General features: G+C 41.9%; 1 protein-coding gene across 1 annotated transcript; it reads left to right on the top strand.

Annotated features, from left to right (window-relative positions):
- Positions 1-5413: 5413 nt before the first annotated feature.
- On the top strand, positions 5414-21127 carry rfx6 (regulatory factor X, 6; the record flags this gene model as incomplete). Its single annotated transcript, XM_080791502.1, has 20 exons — positions 5414-5576; positions 6395-6539; positions 7760-7883; positions 7982-8043; positions 8230-8307; positions 8973-9000; positions 9102-9209; positions 9691-9768; positions 10404-10517; positions 11346-11395; positions 11724-11883; positions 12831-12975; positions 13851-13960; positions 14394-14511; positions 16110-16232; positions 17182-17388; positions 17731-18067; positions 18790-19169; positions 20057-20257; positions 20973-21127. The coding sequence occupies 20 exons, from the start codon at positions 5414-5416 to the stop codon at positions 21125-21127; spliced, it is 2886 nt and encodes a 961-aa protein (XP_080647628.1).
- Positions 21128-22429: the final 1302 nt, after the last annotated feature.

Here is a 22429-nt window from a genome sequence, read left to right as displayed (position 1 = left end):
AGCTAAATGATAGTTTGGAACCAAATGGACCCTTATTGGGTCTGGGTCCATTTGATTCCATTTGTACACACAATTAATAACATTGATTTTACAATATAAATTGGATGTCCCAGAGATAGAAATACCATTAAATGGGGGTCCGTAGACTAATGCATGTCAAACTGGGGGTCCTTGAAATTAAAATGGTTGAGAATCACCCATTAACAATCTTCTCTTCTGGGGGTCCCTGGCATATATTTTCAAATGGAGGTCCGTGGGCTAAGTGGTGTCAATTTGGGGGTCCTTGACATGAAAAAGTTTGGGAACCACTGGCATAAATGATATGCTGGTCGGTGAGCCAGCATATCAAACATTGCCAAAGACCAAGCCAGGAAAAACTTTCTTGTAAAAATTCTTGTACTCACTTTTTGACTGAACTCAAACTGGACAACATGGCAGCAGTAATCTTGGGTAATCTTGGGTTTCTGAAAAGAAATAATGTATTTAAGTATACTAGACAATAAAATCACACAAAGCAACAACATTTAATGCTTTCATCCACATCCCATGTGCCACAAGAACAAATTCAACAGCAAGAAGGAAAACATGGGGATCTTAATATTTGCATTCCTTACATGCGAGAGATAATAGGCTCTAGTCCTGACAAAAAAAAAAAACACTTCAAATGTGTCCTTCAACTATGTTAGCATTATCGCATTGTATGTTTTGGTATGTAGCAGGCGTGTAAGCCCAAGACAAATTTCCCTTGTGGGCAATAAAGGGAGGGGTGATTAATTTATTAAGTTGTATTAAAAAAAACTAAACTGGCCTGTGGTAGGAAGATCTTCCATGAACACGTGAGTACACACGTGCATATTATTATAGATTGAGTGAATACTTTATTAACAGTTTGCAACAACAACAACAAAAAGAACGCAGAGATACAGTTTCATTATCCTGGGCAGCATTCCTTTTCGGGTTTACAAATTAACCTATTCTCCGGAGGTTTGTGTATGGTGGTGGGAACGAGAGGTATACAGCCTGGTTAAGCGAGGTTAGGAGAGGTCTAGCCATGGTTCACATGACGCTCGTCCTTCATTCACAACGTTTTAAATACATTTTATGACTTGCCCACCTTTCTATGTCGTGCAGAAGTTCTTCAACAGCAGCTGTGCAGCGGCGTGGAGCCAGGAGGTTAAGGAGGTTGTGTCACGTGACTCCGTCACCTGTTGCAAAGATCCACAGGATACCAAAATAAAATATACATTCAAGGTAACGGTTATGAGAGGGGCCAATTCATACTCCTAAACCCCGAAATGATTTCGGCTCGTCATAAATTTTCGGTAGCACCGAAGAGCAGACTTTAGCACGGTACCCTACCCGCCCCCCCGGAACCTCAAATGACGTCACATTGTTTGTAGGCTCTACAGAGCCGAACCGACTTTTATTCGGCTCTAAAATAGGAGTATGAATCGGCCCTTATAAGTCGTGTCTGTGAAGACATTCAAAGACAATTATAACTGAGCAGCGATAAGACGGGGCCAAATTAATATGAGTGTACAGTATAAGATAAGATTAGATAAGATGTATACAATGTAGGCCTATTACAGTGTTTGTCTCTTGTTTTGTCAATAATGTTATACTGTATATAAATTGTTTAATTATTCTTACTCATAATTTTTACTGTGCTGGAGATTGCTTTAGATACTGAATTTAAAAAAAAACATAATATAAGAAATCTTTAAAAGTGGTAGGCCTATATCAATCAATCAATGATTTATTTCAGACACAGGGAGATCCATATTAGAGGAATAAAATAAATACGAAACGGCATGAATCACATACAGTAACAGTACAGTAGAAAAATAATAATATTGGTTTTCAGTGTCTAACATGCAGACAGGTCCGCCAATGCTTCCACAATGTGTAGAATCTATACGAGCTGTATGGCGTATGCGATAGTATTTGTCAAGATATGAAAGGCTGTATTACTGTATAGGCTATAGCCTTTCTAGATCTGATCCATATCCTTCTACTGCTTCTACGATTCTGCCCCGCGCAGTACAAGGCTATGGGACTTCCAATTTTAAATCTCAAATCGAAATCAGACCAGCCTCTCCTCTTTGGCGTAAATAAAAAGAACGTTTTTGCTACTCACCAAAACAAAGGCGGGTTGTGTCAATAGAAAGACTACTTTCCTTAGTGGAAGCACTCTGAGCCCCCCACCACACATATAAACGGTACTTTTTGGCCAAAAAGGGATATTTTTTCACCGGAGGAAAAATATCCTATATGAGGCAGTTCTCTGGGCAATATCAGTAGAGGGCGCAGCGGAGTAACTAAAAATGTTTTTTTTCCGGTGGAAACAAAATCCCTTTTTGGCCAAAAAGTACAGTTTATACGTGTGGTGGGGGGCTCAGAGTGCTTCCACTAAGGAAAGTAGTCTTTCTAATGACACAACCCGCCTTTGTTTTGGTGAGTAGCAAAAACGTTCTTTTTATTTACACTAAAGAGTAGAGGCTGGTCTGCATTCATGCGAGCGGCGGACGTTGATAGTAACATAGCTCTAAGGCTACGCATTAGAGCTATGGACCAGAGCTATAGCCTTTCATAATTATTCTCTAATGCTAGAGAACATCTTAATGGTTGGTCTCTTAAGATTTCCCTTATTTCAGTAAAGAACATATGGCATTGTAATAAATCATGAAAATGTGGTCCAAATCAACATCCTGATGACACTTAAGTCTAGCCATGGTTCAGGTGTCATCTGTCATGGCGGAACTTCAATCTGTTGCGCACCCTACATTTACAATGGTAATGTCTAGTACAGTGGTCACTGGTTCTTGACACTAATTAGCCTGTGGACCCCCATTTGAAGACATGCCAGGGACCCTCATAAGAGAAGAGTTTTACAGCTCTAGCAGTGACTCCCACCCCGTTTAATTAAGGACCCCCAGTTTGACATGCATTAGTCTACGGACCCCCATTTAATGGCATTTATATCTCTGAGAACCCAGTTTATATTGTAAAATCAATGTTAATTTAACTCTGAGAGTGTACAAATGGAATCAAATGGCCCCTTTGTACATTTGTCCATTTGTACACACACTTTGGGAACCACTGGTCTAGTAAAATAAAGTGCTCACTCCCGTGCCTTCCGTATTGTTCAATAAAAAAGCATTTTAATCCGACCGGTGGCCAATTTTCTCAAAAAGTTATAATGTATCAGAGCGCAATACACCTCTCAACCGATAGGGTCGCTATTAAGGTAAGGTAGTTGAAAGCATAATAGTGAAACAACTGGAAACAATGTGGCCGGCGATCGGATCGGATTATAATGCTTTTTATTGAACAACACAGAAGGAGTACACTCTCAGACCCATAAGGGTCCATTTGATTCCAAACTATATCATTTAGCTGGGGACCCCCTGTAACTCCCTCAAGGACCCCTGGGCGGGTCTACGGACCCCACTTTGTGAACCGGTATGGTATTATTTTGACTTCGCCATGCATCTTCTGCAGACTGCACTGCAGTGACATTTCCGACAACACAACTATGAAAGTAAAGTAACAGACTATACTATAAAGACAGCGTTAGCTATAATACCAATTATAAACGAAGTTAAAAAATTATCTGTAAACGTAATAAATGTAGCCAGATAAAAATTAGTCAAGTAATGCCCATGTGCTTCTCAGCTGCTGTCTGTCTGCAGCCGCGGTGTCGTCGCAAACTCGCAACACTATAGTAATCAGCCTTAAAACTTATTTATTCTTTTGGGTTTGTTTAGTTTTTTTCGTCGAATTGTATATTTATGCATGAAAAAATTCGCTAGGCCTAGGGGTATATTTGTTCATGATCAAGTTTACAGAAATACATTTTGTGTCTTTACCTTTCTTTTCCGTGCAGAAGTTATCTTGAACGGCAACGTACGTTACATCATCAGCATGATTACACCCAGCCGTGTGTGGAGTTGCAGGATAATGAGGTGGTTTCCTGGTGTTACCTGTTGCAAAGATCCACTGGATACCAACATAAATATTATACGTTCTATCTGGAGTCTGGACCTAAGGTCTGGACAGACAGGTATTCATGACATTCGGTTATGAGACTGACTTTTGTCGTGTCTCACAATAATAACGACAAACAAAAATAATCCTAGAGCAGTAATTATTCCCCCAAAAATACCCACTATAGCCCCCATTTAATGGCATTTCTATCTCTGGATTTATATTGTAAAATCAATGTTAATTTACTCTGAGAGTGTACAAATGGACGGGTCCATTTGATTCCATTTGTGCACTCTCAGAGTTACATACCCAATAAGGTCCATTTGGTTCCTAATTATCATTTAGCTGGGGACCCCCTGGAACTCCAGGGAAATACATTACATAGATCCTAAATATGGAAAAGATATTATAAATAATATAAAATTGACTCCTTTCATAGACCACCTAAAAGGAATGGTGAAAAGTCCAATGTCCAATTTTGTTTATTATTATTACCGTCTTATTTTTACTGTGTGATATAATATATATTTTTTAAATGCTAAAAGGTAGGCCTAAATCAGTCATCTTTAAAAGTGGTACTGTATATGTGATAATGCCATGTCTAATTATTCTTAAACATGATGAGTATTTGTCAAGAGATATGAAAGGCTTTCCTAATTATTCTCTAATGCCAGAGAATATGTATAGGATTTGCCAATGCATCTACATGTGTCTGGTTGTTGATCTCTTATGATTTCAGTAAAAAAAAAAACATGACGTTTTAAATCTAACTCTATGGTTTTAATAAATAATGAAAACACCTTTTATCCAATTTAACATTCTGATAAGACTTTTAGTCTGCCCCCCCGCCCAGGCTACATCATAGTCTAAACTAAGAGGCTGGGAGAAATGATGCTGTGTTTTTCCTGGTTAAATATTAACAACTCCTCCATCAACCCCCGTCTTCTGTAAATATGATGAATGCAACCCGTGGCAAAGCACAGTGTGTGACGCTGGCCGTATTGGACCTACCTTCCCACAGCACTGACCACTATGCTTTATTACTCACTCGCTTATCAGCTTTATTGAGGCCCAGAAGGCAGGGAAAATATCCTACATGTTAGATCTAATTCTACGCTTTTAGCTAAGCAGTAAGTGTGTAAGTCTGAATATCTCTAGGCCACAAGCGTGTAGGCCCACATAGGCCTATTTTATTTTATATATATTTTGTTTTAAATTATTATTATTTTGTGTAAAAACAAAGTAGCACTTTTTTCTTTTGAAGATGGGAGCGGATTGGGAATTTGTTTGATTAAGTGACGCATTTGAGGGACAAGTTTGATGTGTAGTGACCTATTGTTTTCCACAGTTAGGATTCTACAGCTTCTTCTTCTTCGTCGCTTTTTGTTTATTTTTTTTGTAATATTTGTCCTTTTTTAATATGACAATGAAACGGAATACAGAGGGTCCAATCAGGGATGGGTCATTTTTTATCCATTCCTCAACCAAGAAGTTCTGCAGCTCTCCGGAGCTCCTGCCACCAGAGGACGTCCACAGTGACTTCAGTGGAGAGAGACACTTCGACGAAGATGATTCTGGAATTAAATCAGGTGATATAGGCTGTCTATAGCTTCTGGAACCACACGTTGCAATAGCATTCATTTGGGAAATTATTAGTGTTACCGTACTATTAGTATTATACTTCATCATTAGTATAAATATCCTCTTGGTGCCATAGGTATTATACTGTAGGTATGTTATGTGGAGAGCAGATGTGGATTTACAATGCTACACAACATATAACATTCACAATGCTTCTCTGGCCTGTTCTGTTATGACGGCTTTTGGTTGACCTTATCTTGACTCCTTTAACTAACTCCCCATCTGATAACAGCTGCCCTGATGCTCACCTGTCTTCAAGGCCTTTAGAATTGTTCTTATTGTGTTTGCCATAGTTGGGTTTTTTTTCTATTATGTTCTCCTTTAAGGCACCTTGTCCTATATTTTCTAGATTCATTGTATTGGATGCATTGTCAAAACCAACTTGGAATTTGTTTCATTGTGTCCATGGATAACAAGAACATAACTACATATTACATAACTACTCAGGAAGCAATAAACATAATTACGACCTCACAATAGATTTAAAAAAAAAAAGGCCTGTGCTTAACTAGCCTAATTTGACATTTCATATTATATAATTGAGGATTGCATCTCGGTGAGTGCTATTGTGGAATCGTTATGTTTTTGTTGTTTTTCAGTGTTTTTGCTGTTCTGTTTTTTTTATGTAATTCATGCTATTCATTTCGTCGTGCATGGACATCCTATTCTATTCTGTCCGACAGCTTTCCCTGTTGTGTTTTATTGATTTGCCAATATCTCTTTTGTTGAATTATTCTCCCTACTGGTCGTCATTCTTGTGTCTCAGAAGCAGAGGACAGCAATGAGACCCTGTCCTCTGAAGATGACCAGGACCTGCTGGAGTATTCCAAAGAGCTGGCCATAATCCAGAAGAAGACCATTACCCAGATCATCAAAGACAAGAAGAAACAGACTCAGCTCACGCTCCAGTGGTAAGGCCAGTGTGTAGAAACACAGACAGCACTTTGAGAGATAGATTTATTGATATTACAAGTATGACTAAACAGTGAAACATCCTAAGTTTCTTACTGTAATGTAAATCAGTGGTTCCCAAAGTGTGGTCCGGTGACCCCCAGGGGTCCTTGGGGGAGTTCCCAGCTAAATTATAGTTTGGATGGACCCTTATGGGTCTGTAACTCTGAGAGAGTGTACAGATGGATCCAAATGGACCCGTCAGGACTCTCAGAGTTAAATTAACATTTTTGATTTTTGAGATAGAAATCCCATTAAATGAGCGTCCGTAGACTAATGCATGTCAAACTGGGGGTCCTTGAAATTAAACGGGTTAAGAATCACTGCTACAGCCATAAAAATGTTCTTTTATGGGGGTCCCTGGCATATCTTTTCAAATGGTGGTCCGCGGGCCAATTAATGTCAATTTGGGGGTCCTTGACATGAAAAGGTTTGGAAACCACTGATGTAAATGGTGCATTTATAGTGCTTTAATCCAAAGCGCTTTATACAGTATAGATTATGCATTACATTCATGCATTACATTCGTGCGCCGATGGCGGAGCTATAGGCCACCATACAACCTGCACATCGGGAGCAATTAGGGCTTCAGAGTCTTGCTCAATGACACTTGGATATTGTACTGTGCTGGTTATAAGTCTCCATTCTCTGGCGAGACACACTGACAGACTGGCTGCTTTGGATCAGATCGTGCCAAAGCCTTCTCTGCCAAAGCCTTCTCTTCTCCCTCCCAGTCACTCTTTCTCAACAAAGAGACAAAACTAGTCCACTCTTATGGGTAGCATTGTTGCAGGGCAGTTTTATACATACCGGTACATTTCATTATCAATAACGTAATCAGTCAAACAACAATACACAAGTGCTATATGAGATATTGTCAGTGAAATGATTGTTAATTTGTGCTTTTAGCCATAGTGAAGGCTATAAGTGCCAGATCAGCACAGCCGTACCAATATCATGGTATAGCATGTGTGCTCGAGTGTATTATTCATAATTATATCACAGTTTCATGTTCATTTATCATTAGAATACCTTTCCAGGTTAGAATTAACTGCGGTATGATTAATCAATCAATTTGACTTATAACTACTATTTTGACTATTTGAACTATATTGCTAAGTTCACGGTGCATCTTATCTTAGCCTGCTGCACTAAGTGTTTGAGCTCTACATGTCGACAGGTTGGAGGAGAACTACATAGTGTGCGAGGGCGTGTGTCTCCCACGCTGTATCCTCTACGCTCACTACCTGGACTTCTGCAGGAAGGAGAAGCTAGAACCGGCCTGTGCTGCCACCTTCGGAAAGGTGTGTGTGTGTGTGTGTGTGTGTGTGTGTGTGCGTGTGTGTGTGACTGTGTGACTGTGACCATGTAATGAGATATATTCACTTCCTTTCCTCATCAGACGATTCGACAGAAGTTTCCTCTTCTGACAACAAGGCGACTGGGCACCAGGGGACACTCAAAGTAAAAACTATATATTTTTCCTATTATATATATATATATTTTTTTTTTTACATTTTGATGTGTTAATTTTGTTACATACATGTCAGGGTTTTTTTTTTAAAAGAAGGAAATAAATGTGTTGCGATGATAATGCCTCCTTACCAATAGTAATATTACATTAACATTATTGTTACACACTTTCTGCAGGTATCACTACTACGGCATTGGCATCAAAGAGAGCAGCGATTACTATCACTCTGTGTATTCAGGAAAAGGTCTGACCCGGTGAGATAACACACACACACACACACACACACACACACATATGCTGTCAGTGTGTCTAAACTAATGTGCTGTACAAAGACAATTATATACGTACTGTAGGTTCTTGTTTGCTCGCCGTGAGTCTGCTTAAACTAAATTAAAGGCTAATCAGGTGATGTATTTCCTTTTGAAGTGTTGTCTTCTGTAAGCACTGATTACATTGTGCTGCTGGCTGCACTGTTGATTTTGTTTCCACTGTCTGACTTCCCATTCTGTGCATGTGTGTCTTTTTCAAATGTCTGGGTCAGGTCGAGAGTGGCCGGGTCACAATATGTTCTGACGAGGTTGTTGTAAGCAAATTATTGATCAAGACTAGCGATGGTAGTTGGTGTCAGACCCTGGACTGTCTGTTACGTTGATCAGGACTTTTAGGCTAGTGCCAAATTATTGGTAATTGGTAACTTTAATACCTTATACTTACAGAATATACAAAATAAATGCAATTCTATTTGAATTTGATATTTATATTTTTACATTCACAATATTCAGTAATCATTTCTTATTAATGTGAATTATTTTGTTCTGACTTCATGGTCAATACTAAATTTGTGTCCTAAATATAAAACCAATTTAGAACTATTGTTTTACATCCACACAATTCTCTAAAATCTAATGTGTGATTACAGATTCTCGGGGAGTAAGCTGAAGAATGAGGTAAGAAAAAAAAAAACGAATTACTTCAATCAAACAGGATTGGTGGCGGCCAGGTAAACATTAAATTTTAAGGACATTATTATTATTATCATATTTGACAGGGAGGTTTCACTAGGAAGTATTCCCTGAGTTCTAAGACGGGAACGTTGCTGCCAGACTTCCCCAGTGCTCAACACCTGATACTGCAAGGAAATATCTCTAGAGAAAAGGTAAGCTTGTCTCGATTTCTATATCATCTTTTTTTAATAGATGGGTATGTGTGTGTGTGTCGTGTGACATCATCATCACACCCGTACGTTATGCGGGAATGCCTACCGAGTGTCAAAAACTACTTTCTGGACTTGACAGCCCAGCCCAGATCTACAAGCTCATAGCGCGCCACCGAGTGGCGCGCTACGAGCTTGTAGGTCTGCTATTTTTGAAAAATCGAAGAACGACTGACGATTTTTTAGAATCTGATCTCAGGTCAGAATGGGTTCATCAGACCAGTGTGTGTCCAGTGGAAACCTCGTATGAATCTGATCTCAGGTCAGAATGGGTTAAAGTACATTCAATTCTCTTTGTCACTCACTTTTCCACTCGATCTGCCATTCACTTTATGCACGCACATACCCTCTATTCCTCCATAAATACACATAGTAAACTCTTGCAACACGGCAATGGTTATGAATTTGTACTTCCTATGTGTAGGTGGACACTCTCATCATGATGTATAAGACACATTGCCAGTGCATCCTGGACAACGCAATAAACATCAACTTTGAAGAGGTACAGTATAGCCATTATACTCCCCAACCTGACCCAAACACACACATGAAAACGTAAAACATTTCTCTCAGAAAGAATACGTTTGTGTTCAATAAAGATCATTCCTTATCCCATTTAGGCCTGACTTCAAAATTAAGAAAATGTCTTCTAAATTCTGACAGTTTTCTGAAATACCTCATGTTTCTGTATCAGTGGTGCTCAATATTTCATGTCAAGGACCCCAAAAATGTCAATGTAATTGTCAATGTAAATGTAATTGGTCACCGAGCCCCATCTGAAAATATGTTATTCCAGGAACCCCCTCAGAAGCAAAGATTTGAGTTACGCTCGCTCGCTCTGAAAGAATATATATTCAAAGATTTGCAACGCATTTTCAAGATTTTTCTAAAATAGCAGATCTGCTATTTTTCAATAGCTAAAGTATAACATAATGCTATAAACACGAAACGGGGTTTCCTGTCTAGAATAGGTTAATCAATTTATCATATTAATCGATTGATTGATTAGAAGTGATGACAGGAGTTTGGGGTTTTACACGGGGGACTGTGTGGTGATTTCAAGGAGGGTTGTTCACCAAACCTCCAGAAGCATTGAGAGTTAGCAGCTATAAATACTTATTGGTTCCTCCATTTCAGATCCAGAATTTCCTGCTGCATTTCTGGCAGGGAATGCCTGACCACCTTCTACCACTGCTGGAGAACCCAATCATCATTGACATTTTCTGTGTCTGTGATTCTATTCTCTACAAGGTAGGCAATATAGGTTTTTTTTATTTTTTTATTTAGGGACATCCACAATGATATACAACCATTTTTTAAATAGTGTTTCTTTGTCCACAGGTTGTTGTTTTTTTTGTTTGTTTTTTAGACGGGAACAGAAAGAAATTAAAAAATTAAATAACAGAAATATTAAAGTACAATACAATATAATACTCATAGGAAGACATAAGAGAGTATTTGAAGCTGTGAGCAACCAGGAAGCAACCACTTTTCTACATGCCGATATCAGAACACCGAATAGGTATTCATCAGATCTTGTGCATGTCCCAAAAATAATGTAGTAAACGCTAAGGGCAAATTTGTACCAAATATTGCATTTATTGATCTCTGGAATTCTGTCCAGAAGGTTCTAATCACTGGGCACCCCCAGAAAATATGCCAACGGTTGGCAATATAGTTTTTACAGCAGCCACTACCACATAATGACACTATATACTGCCCTGGGATTTAACCTTTACAGAACCTCTAAGAATGGACACCAGGCTTTGTTAGTCATGTTTGGGATATGCAGTTTCAGCTTCACCCAGCTGATGGCTGCTCAGATGGTTATGATGACTGAGGAGCACAGTTAGGGGTTAAGTGTCTTGCTCAGGGACACTTTGGCACATACTGTAGATATACATACTGATTACCAGACCGGTTATCAGTATCAGTATCAAATATAAAATACAAAAATACACTGCACAGGCCAGAGCCCAATGAGTTTGACCCAAGCATGTCTGCAGCATTGTTTATCTCAGATAGCACTCATAGCAGTAGCTAAACTGAACTTAAATGTTTTTGTTTTATTTTTGTCAGGTTCTGACTGATGTTCTCATACCTGCTACAATGCAAGAGATGCCGGAAAGGTTTGTTAACTTTGGCTCTACAAAGTTTGACTTTTGCAGATAAGTCAATCATGTCTTAAGCCTTGCACACACCGTCTGCGAACGCCGCGCGTCAAAACAGCCGCCTCCGTTATTATCAATGAACCTATCGCACACCGGCAGCGTCCGACGCGCGTTCACGCCTCGCCTGACGCTCCGATACGCCACTGTTCTATTTTCCAGGCGTTGCCGCGCGGCAACGCCTGTGCCGCGTCGTTGCGCATCCGGTGTGTGTTGGGCTTCAAATGAAGGTGACATTGATTATGACACTGCTAAAGTAGATGTGTTATAAGACCCCCCCCCACCTCAGTTTGTTGGCAGACATCCGTAACTTTGCCAAGCACTGGGAGCACTGGCTAGTCTCATCTCTGGAGAACCTTCCAGAATCCCTTGCAGCCAAGAAACTCCCCATTGCGCGTCGCTTTGTCTCCTCCCTGAAGAGACAGACCTCCTTCCTACACCTGGCACAGGTACGTCTGATTTATACTGTACTAATATGATGTTGTTGTGTGCTGAAAATAACCAAGTATAAGTTCACAAAGCATCGCAAATAGATACCACACATTGTGACCGTGTAGTCGTGTACTGTAGATATGCTATTTTTGCCACGTGGCACCACGGTACGACAGGGTTTAAAATAAGCAGTACAGCACCGACTGGATCAAATAATAGAATAAAATAGATGCCTATAGAGCATCGCAGTCCCGCTGCCTTTCATGCCAACGCCAGGCCCAGGAAATTAATCTCAATGCATTTTTTCCCATAGACATTTCAAAACCTATTTATTTAAAGACCTTTTAAGCGTCGTACGAAGCCAACTCTGACAAATCATGACAAGACACACAATATTTTGGACCAAACAAATAATTACAAAGAAGGAAAAACAACAAAAAAAGTGTTAAACCTGCCGTTTTTTTTTGTTTGTTTGGCCCGATGTCATGATTTGTCACGACAAGAGTTGGCTTTGTCCGCGGCATAAACGTCTTTAAATAAATACTTTCTGAAAGGTCTATGAGGAAAATGAACGGGGATTTATTTTCTGGGTCTCTCGAGGGGGCGGGACTGCGACGCTCTATTGGGGTTCTCTAACTGTCACATACTCCCTCCCTGTCTCCTTTTGCCTCTCTTCTCACTGCCTTGCTTTTCTCGATTCCTCCCACCTTCCATCCTCCTGCTGCTGCCTGCTCTCACCCTTTCTCTTTCCTTCTGCCCCGTCTTCACTTCTCTCCGCTCTTTCTACTTTCTACAATATATCCCTGTCACTGCTGTCCACCCTCTGGATCCCCTCCCTCTCAATATATCCCTGTCACTGCTGTCCACCCTCTGGATCCCCTCCCTCTCAATATATCCCTGTCACTGCTGTCCACCCTCTGGATCCCCTCCCTCTCAATATGTCCCTATCACTGCCGTCCACCAGATTGCGCGGCCTGCCCTGTTCGACCAGGCCGTGGTCAACAGCATGGTGTGTGACATCGACACGGTGGACCTCAACAGCATCAGCTCCCAGCCTCTCCTCACAGTCACCACCACCGGAGACCAAGACTCCGACCTCTACTCTGAATGTAAACAAGCTACAGTAGCACCTCCCTCGTGTTCTGACATCGGTTCCTTTGTGTTTATTTATCGTGATATGAGAATTCGAAAAAATGTATAAAGGGTCTGTGTTTGTTTGTGGCAGAAAGGTAAGCGGGTGAATGTAATACTTAGGGAAGTGAGGACGCTGGCGTCGACTGTTCGCCGCTTCACCCCCTCAATGTATGAATGAATGAACCATTGTAAGCGCTTTGAGTAGGCACGTAGTGCATAGAAAAAGCGCCATAAAAATGCAATTCATTTATTATTATAGTGAAAAGTAAGTATAGTACTGTTGTTACTGTAATTTAGTAGCCAAGGCCAGAATTGCAGAGTAGCCTAGAGTTGATGCTGTTAGGGACCAAAGTATACAGGCGCATATGCCAATGACATTTTGGTTTGAGAAAGCTGTCTTGTGACAAAAAGACGTTTCTTTAAAATGGGTGTGACTCCGGATTACGACTATCAATCAAATTGGGCACATTCACCAAAAATAGCCGTTCTACAAGGTCACAATGTGTCGCAACATGTTGCCATGTTGTGAGCTTGTAGATTTTTGGCAATCAGTTTCTGTAGAGACGGAAAGAATCTGTCCCAAGTACCGGGGCGACTGTGGCTCAAGAGGTAGAGCAGGTCGTCCAATCATCCATGGGTTGGCGGTTCGAATCCTGGCTCCTCCTGTCTACATGTCGAAGTGTCCTTGGGCAAAGACACTAAACCCCAAATCTATGTAAAGCGCCTTGGATAAAGGCGCTATATACTGTAAATGCACCATTTACTGTATAGTTGTTGTAACTCTGGTCGCTTTTTACTAGTAACAATAGAGGGTTTAAGTAGCTTTTAACCATGTCTCCTGTCCCTTTAGATGACTCCATAGCTGTGTTTCAGGAACTGAAGGACTTGCTAAAGAAAAACGGCACCGTGGAGTCATTCATCGAGTGGCTGGACACCGTGGTGGAACAGAAAGTCATTAAGGTATATCTTCTGTTCTGGCTGTCTCATCTTTGGTGCTCAGTGTGTGCGCGACTGTGCATGTGTGTGCGTGCTTGCATGCATGTTGGAGCCAGCCAAGCACTATGATGATTAGAAATGTCATTATAATGAAGCAAATGTTGATATTTCTATGCTGTCACATTTTTCTATTTTTCTTGGGGCATGTCATTATGGTTGGGGCGGGAACCCCTTTTGGTGTTAGCATTATATTATGCTTTAGCTATTGAAAAATAGCAGATCTACAGGCTCGTAGCGCACCACTACGAGCTTGTAGGTCTGCAAAAATAAATTCATCGAAAAACGACTGACATAGAAACATAGCTTTTTCAGAAAACTGTCAGGATGTAGAAGACATTTTTAGAATCTGATCTCGGGTCAGAATGGGTTAACATCTTCTCTACCATTTGGTTATCAGCCGGGGAAGCAGAGTGGTCGGTCGGTGAAGAAGAGAGCTCAGGACTTCCTGCTCAGGTGGAGTTTCTTTGGGGCCCGGGTGATGCACAACCTCACGCTCAACAACGCCACAAGTTTTGGTAAGAACTCAGAGAATAACTGTAGTTGGGTCATTTCTGAGAGCAAGTGGATCCGTTTCTCAGTGGATTCATCATCTAAGAAGGTTGAATAACAAATTGAGCTCCCATGCCACTCGCAAAAATGCGAGCAAAATGAGTGAGAGCCCAAAATCCACCATTAACAAATGTAGGCAACTACATTTCATTATGCTTTAAATGTTCTACATTTCATTATGCTTTAAGTAGCATGTGACATGTCAAACTAGGGAGTTGTCATGATTCAGAATCCATTCCAAGCATTAGTTTTGCACGAAAAACACTGCTTCGGCTAAAAACGTCCATAGCCACTTGCCCAAATGTGCCCAAATGTGATGACCTCATCACATTTTGTGATTTAGCCCAAGGAGTGTTTTTAGTGCAAAACTAATGCTTGGAATGGTTTCATTTCAGAAACGGACCTTTGCTCTCCACGGTCACGGAAGAGAAATGACCAAACTATGACTGTGACCCTGCATGGTCTCTGGTGTAGAAGAGAGCATAAATGAAGCGTTTAGAACAGCAGTTCTCAAAGTGGGGTCCAGGGATCCTGAGGGTTCGTTAAGGGGGTTCCAAAAGGATCTTTGCCGGTCTATAACTCTGACTGAGAGTTAAAAATGTCTGGCGTCTGAATGAGCCCTTAGTTCATTAGACATCTTTCAGCTTGGTGACACTGTTGTTGATTTTGCTGCTACACTCAGTGCTCAGTGTTCATTTAACCCTTAACGTGGGTACAAATGGACCTGTAACTGTTGGTGTGTTTCATGCAGGAGGGATGGGGTGAGCTTGAAAATCTGCCACGACAGAAACATCCTGAGTTGTGCTTAATAATTGGTGTACAGTATATTAACGTGGTAGCAGTGGCATTGTTTGTGCTATCGATAGCGGTTCTGCTAATTGAGTTTCTTTGCTGCTTTGCTCCTCTATCAGTCAGTCCATATGATGCACTGACGCACACACACACAGTCACACACACACACACACACACACACACACACACACACACACAGAGAGAGAGGTCTGATGATTCAGGGCAGCAAGGAGCAGATTGTTACAATAGAGGCCGTAAACTGTAATGGCCAGACTGGTCCTGAGTAAACAACGCCTTATCTCTGGGTCGCGTGCTCAATGTTTGAACACCAGCCTCACGCCCACATGGACACACACACACACACGCACACACACACACACACACACACACACACACACACACACACACACACACGTAATGCATTTGTTCATTAATAAAATGTTGTTTAAAATAAAAGGTTTTACTTTTATAACCGTGTTTTGTTGAGGTGAAAATGATGACGACGACAGCTTGGCCTTGATGACAGGTCAAACATTAGGCATGTTGTTTAATGGGAAAGCAACAAAACATGTATTTGTTCTTCATCTTAGTGGGCCGAGCGGTCAAAGTGGTGTTAATCACAGAGCGGTCAAAGTGGTGTTAATCACAGAACGGCCACAGAGCGGTCAAAGTGGTGTTAATCACAGAACGGCCACAGAGCGGTCAAAGTGGTGTTAATCACAGAACGGCCACAGATCCATTACTCAGTGAGTTGTTTTCATTTCCATGTCAGGGTCGTTCCATCTGATCAGGATGCTGCTGGACGAGTACATCCTGCTGGCACTGGAGACTCAGTTCAACAACGCCAAGGAACAAGATCTGCAGAACCTCCTGGAGAGATACATGAGAAACGCAGGTACTAAACCACGGGAACCCTAGCTAGGGGCACTATTCTGGGCATGTCATAATAGGCAGGCACAGTCTGCACAGATTGGCAAACACACAGAATTGTGTGCATACTAGATATATCATGGTTAAAGCGCTGCGCTTCCCTCTGCCTGTTGAGAGCTCAAATATTTTCAACCCGAGCGCAGGCGAGTGTAACACCCGGGCTTTGAACTCGGGACCCCACAAGCCTAGACTTTTGACGCCATCAGGCTGAGGCTCTGAGCCACTCTGCTACACGAGCGCCCCAGCATTTTCAGCTGAGATAAAAGCCTCAGTGGACATGCCGCTTATTGCGCTTAAGTCCTGCCAGCCAGACTTTGTGTGATTCTTCGGTAAGAGACAGTTTTTAATCAACATTTAAAAGATGTACAAAGGGTCCATTGGACGTTGTACTCCTATTAATAGATCTATTTAAGTTTGAATAACCTTCCCCCTGAAATCCAAAATTCCTGGGCATTCCAACGCAACATGAATGAATGAGCCCAAGGTTCCTGGAGAACAGTGTGCAATACGGATCAGGTGGCAATACCATTCAATTCCTAATTCTGGGAAAGACCTGTATTTGTATATTAATTATTTCTGTATCCCTGTTCTAAGTATTGCTCTGAATCTCCTACTTCTCTAATCATGCTTTGATTATGACCATCTAGGAGCACTCTGAAACCAAATTAGAACGGAGTGACATTTTACCTCTGATCTCCACATTTGTCCACATAATATCTTGTAGAGTCACAATACCCTCATCTTTCCAATGGTTTCCCCACAGACAGAATGTGATTGTTATTCCACATCGAAGACAGCTTGAACCAAATGGCTTTAAATTAATCTGTAATGAATGAGAATAGATGGACTATACAATGATATATTATACAGTATAACACTTATTTTTGAACGTGTGCCGACGTGTCGCTTTGCAGATGCCAGTAAAGCAGCTTTCACGGCCTCGCCGAGTTCCTGTTTCCTAGCCAATCGCAACAAGGCCAGCGTCACCGTTGACCAACCGGTCAAGAACGAGTCTCTGGTAGAACACGCCTACATGTCTCTGTCGACCAATCAGCAACAGGGTCTGGGAGCCGGCATGCTCGTCTACCAGGGGACAGATCCAGACGGCTTTAACGTTCCAGGTAGACATACATACAAGTTTGTTTTGTTTTGAGATTGAAGTAGATTAAATAAAAATGAAATGAGTGTCCTGATGATAGCTTTGCTCATGGTTACCAAATCAATAATGCCTGACTTTTTCTATTTTCTATTGAATGTACTGTACAGTAGGTATGACTGTAGGTAGTTGGTAAAGAGGATGATTCCTACATCAAATTAAATTACATACTTTTTCTGTTAATGTCCCATCTCCCACCTCTTCTCCTTTCGCATGCACGCGCGTACACACATACACGCACGCACGCACACACACACACACACACACACACACACACACGCACGCACGCACGCACGCACGCACGCAGGAGGTCAGATGGACTTCTCCCAGACCAGCGGTCCTCTGATGATGACGCCCCCTATCTCCCCTGCGACGCTGGTGCACCGGGGTTCCGTCATCAACCAAGGGCCCATGGCGGCGAGGCCCCTGACCTCCTCCTCCTCCTCCACGTCCTCGCCCTCCTCCTCCTGCCTCCCTTCTTCCATGGGGGGCGCCATCATCACACAGCCATCCCTGCCCCACCAGCCCAGCCCCTGTCCTGCCTACCCAGAGAGCCTGTACCACTGCCTGCCTCAGAGCAGCGCCAGCTACTACCCACCCCCGTCCTCCACAGCCTCCAACCCCAACTACCAGCCCATGCTGAGGTGACAACTTTATTAGTTTTTACCTTTCCATGCCGCACAAACTGGTCATTGAAACAGCACATTAACCCATTCTGACCTGAGATCAGATTCATACGAGGTTTCCACTCGACACACACTGGTCTGATTAACCCATTCTGACCTGAGATCAGATTCTAAAAATGTCAGATCTGCTATTTTTCAATAGCTAAAGCATAACATGATGCTAAACACCAAAATGGGTTCCCGTTCAGAATGGGTTAAGAAACACTGTACCTGATGCTATACCTGTACCTGTTGCTTTTCTCCAGCCTTATATGTCATCATGAGCACAGACACACCTGCATAATGATGCGAATGTTTCTAAATAGCAAGTACACACCAGTATACTGTATGATGTCAATGTTTCTAAAAGAACATGTACACACACACACACACACACACACACACACACACACACACCTGCATATGATATGTTCTCTATATCATTGACAATTCCAGCGGTTTATTTTGTACTGACATATGTATCTGAATCAGCTTTATTGTCACATCACATACTTGTTTTCCGTACAAGCTCCCCTCCATTATTCATAGTTTTCAGGCACTATGTATAGAGATAGAAGAAAAGTATGGGAAGGAAGACAAGGATATATAAGCAGATCAAATAGAACATAGATGCAATACAACCCTGACAGGCAAAAAGATTGAATTAGAACTGGATTAAAACATCTCCTGTGTGTATTTAGGGCTCACAGTCAGACCCAGGGCCTGGTCTCTCTCCAGTCCCAGACGCCGTCAGCAGCCTACCACCTCTCCCGCTACCCCGTCTTCAGTGACCAGCCCTTGGCCAAAGACATCTTCTTTGGCAGCAGCCATCAGCAGCAGTCGTCCGTCCACCATTCGTCTGCTGGGAGCAGTTGTGCCGTGGCGCCGTATGGCTCCGTGGCACGGCCCTCGTCCGGCTACGGCTCTGGGCCAGAACCGGTCCAGAACCAGCCTCCTTCGGACCAGGGGCTGGAGGCACAGGCTGCAGCCCAGATGATTGACTCCTCAGGGGGATATGGTTTTGTGGAAGCAGGTGGTGGTGGGTGTCAAGCACAGAACTACTCTGCTGCCGGACACAGTGGTAAGACAGAGAGGCTAGACTTTGTGTTTTAGAGGGCCCTCCTATATATACAGCTTTTGTCCACACACGTCTCATATTTGCCATTGACAATGAAAGGAGAAATTAGGTCATATAATCGACTAACCAATCACATAAATGTGTACATATTGAATGGATATCGAATGGGTTTTTGAGGGGCAGCTTTTGTCCCCACACATCTACTATTTGCCATTGACAATGGAAGGAGAAATTAGGTCAAATGTCCGCCAAATATGACGTAGATTTGTGGGCAAAACAAACATTAAATGCCATTGACAATGAAGGGAATATTTATGTCTGATGAACGAGCAAATCGGCTAACCAATCACATAAATTCAGGTGTTCATGAGATGATGTATGATGATGTAAAAATGTTGCTTCTATGCATCAGTTAACAACTCTCAATTGGCCAGTACATTTGCCAATTGTCATAGTCACACTTCTACAGTGAAGAACACGTTCCACACAGAACACATAAACAAATGCTACAACATCTGGACAGCCAATATCACCACCATGTGTCCCTACTCCCTCCCTGTCTTGGCAGGTGTAACTTACAGCCAATATCACCACCATGTGTCCCTCCCTGTCTTGGCAGGTTACAGCCAATATCACCACCATATGTCCCGCCCTGTCTTGGCAGGTTACAGCCAATATCACCACCATGTGTCCCTCCCTGTCCTGGCAGGTTACAGCCAATATCACCACCATGTGTCCCTCCCTGTCCTGGCAGGTTACAGCCAATATCACCACCATGTGTCCCGCCCTGTCTTGGCAGGTTACAGCCAATATCACCACCATGTGTCCCTCCCTGTCTTGGCAGGTTACAGCCAATATCACCACCATGTGTCCCTCCCTCTCATTGGCAGGTTACTACGGCAGCAGCAGTTTCCTGGACAGCCAGCGGATGTCGTCGTTGGTCGACCAGCATGTGTCGGTCATCAGCAGCGTGGGCAGTCTCCGCCCGTTTCCCCCGACGTATTCGGAGGTTCACGACCCGCTTAACATCCTGGACGACTCGGCGAGGAAGACGTCGGGGCAATACTACACCAACACAGAGGCTGGGGGAGGTCAGCGTTACCTACAGTACATTTCTTTATTGTGTTTTTGTTTTGTGAAAGGTTGACATTGATCGCTGCAAACCTTTTTATTAGATTTTTCGAAAAGCTACTCGATTCAGTTAACCTATTTTGGGCGGTAAACACCTTTTGGTGTTTTAACTAAGCATTATGTTATACTTTTAGCTATTGAAAAATAGCAGATCTACAAGCTCATAGCGCGCCACCGAGTGGCGCGCTATGAGCTTGTAGGTCTGCTATTTTCTTTTCATCGTGAAAATGTGGCACAAATCTTTGAATATATTCTTTCAGAAGACTTTTTATTTTATTTTTCGACGTCAGGCCCTAAATGGCTTCATTTCAATACAGTATGAAAACTGATTATTGTTTTAACATGTTTTAACATGTTTTAACATGTTTTAACATGTTTTAACCCATTCTGAACGGGCACCCATTTTGGTGTTGGCATCATGTTATGCTTTAGCTATTGAAAAATAGCAGATCTACAAGCTCATAGCGCGCCACCGAGTGGCGCGCTACGAGCTTGTAGGTCTGCTATTTTTGAAAAATCGAAGAACTACTGACATTTTTAGAATCTGATCTCAGGTCAGAATGGGTTAATCAGACCAGTGTGTGTCCAGTGGAAACCTTGTATGAATCTGATCTCAGGTCAGAATGGGTTAACAGATGTGTGTTAAACCATTCATTGAGCGTTTTGCCTCTCCAGTGTCTGCCACCTGCATGTATGGAGACGCCTCTCAGTTCCACCCCCAGGATGCGTTGCTCTCCCAGCACGTGGCGTCGGCGTCTGAGGTGCAGGACCTGGTTTCGTCACTACCGCCCATCAACACTGTGTTCATGGGTGGAGGAGGGCCCTCCTAACAGATCCTTGTGCAAACGTGTAAGAAGAACTTGGTAATTTGTTGTGCTTTGAATAAAAGCAGTCATCAAAAAATGGCCATTTTCTTGGGGTGCTCAAGTGCTCCTTTTAGATTGAGCTAACATTTACAACATGCTAACTGATTTGGGTTTGTTTGTGGGCCTCCCTCACATTTTTAGGGGTGGCCTTAAGATAGACTAGCCTTAAGATAGACTAGCGTATTGGAGGCCTGTGAATATCACACTACCAACTATACAATAAGGCCAATTGTTTTTGCAACTGCTGACGTAATTGTGCCCGATTCCAAATTGGGATAATCATGTAGTCTAAAAACAATGTATGCATGAGCTTCCATTGGTTACACGTGACTTGACCACAATCAACAACTGCACCTGAGTCTCTGCACCAAAACTCTTCGGCAAAAATAGTCGACCTACAAGCTTGTAGATCTGGTATTTTCAGCTAATGTTCCCCCCCAGAACATGAACGCTGAGGTTGAAGTGGTTAAAGCTGACATAACAGAAATGTAGTGGGTGGAGCCCCCCTGCCTCTGATGAACGAGAGCCTTATCTGGAACAACCCCACAGTTTTAAGAAGTTGAAAACATTGATAATGTACTGTTTATTTAATTTGACATTGGCCTCTGGTACACATTTGAATTCTTAGACCATATTAAAGATACAGTACAAGACAATGACAAATAGTTAACAAATATCATACCAAATTATCATTATGTTCTACACCACACCTAAATGCATTGGTTCTCTACCAGTGGAACAGTGGTTTATATATAAATATATTATATAATTGAGAACAACTGCTTTGTTTGTCATGTATAAAATATGACTTGTGTTTACAGTAGGCCTACTACTCCCAAGTGTTTACCACAGCAATTATGTCTTTAGAATGCCCAGCATCTAGCTCATGCAATCTTACTAAAACAAATCACTGGACCAACATTTGTAAATGCGGTACTTGTAGTTGTTAAAATTTTTAAACAATATTATAATTTTATTCAAGTATCTATTCATGATGTATTTATTTATTTATTTTGTTATGTTTAGGTTCTTTTGGGCTCTGTTTCCTCCAACAAGCCAACCAAACAAAACTGTTTTGGTGTAAATGAGCTCATAATATCACTACTTCTAAGGTGAACTTTAAATCAAACAAGACTTTACTATGCTATAACCTCTTGTTATATTATGCTTATTCCATGTAACATTGTCTTCTTTCCAGCAACAGAAGCCTATTGAAAAGAATAATTGTGATCTTCCCAATGGATGAGAGTAGGGGCTGTATTTTGC

This window comes from Protomyctophum bolini (genome assembly GCF_963924005.1).
Source record: "Protomyctophum bolini genome assembly, chromosome: 19".
Lineage (NCBI taxonomy): Eukaryota > Metazoa > Chordata > Actinopteri > Myctophiformes > Myctophidae > Protomyctophum > Protomyctophum bolini.
This window is presented reverse-complemented; position numbering and strand designations above follow the sequence as displayed.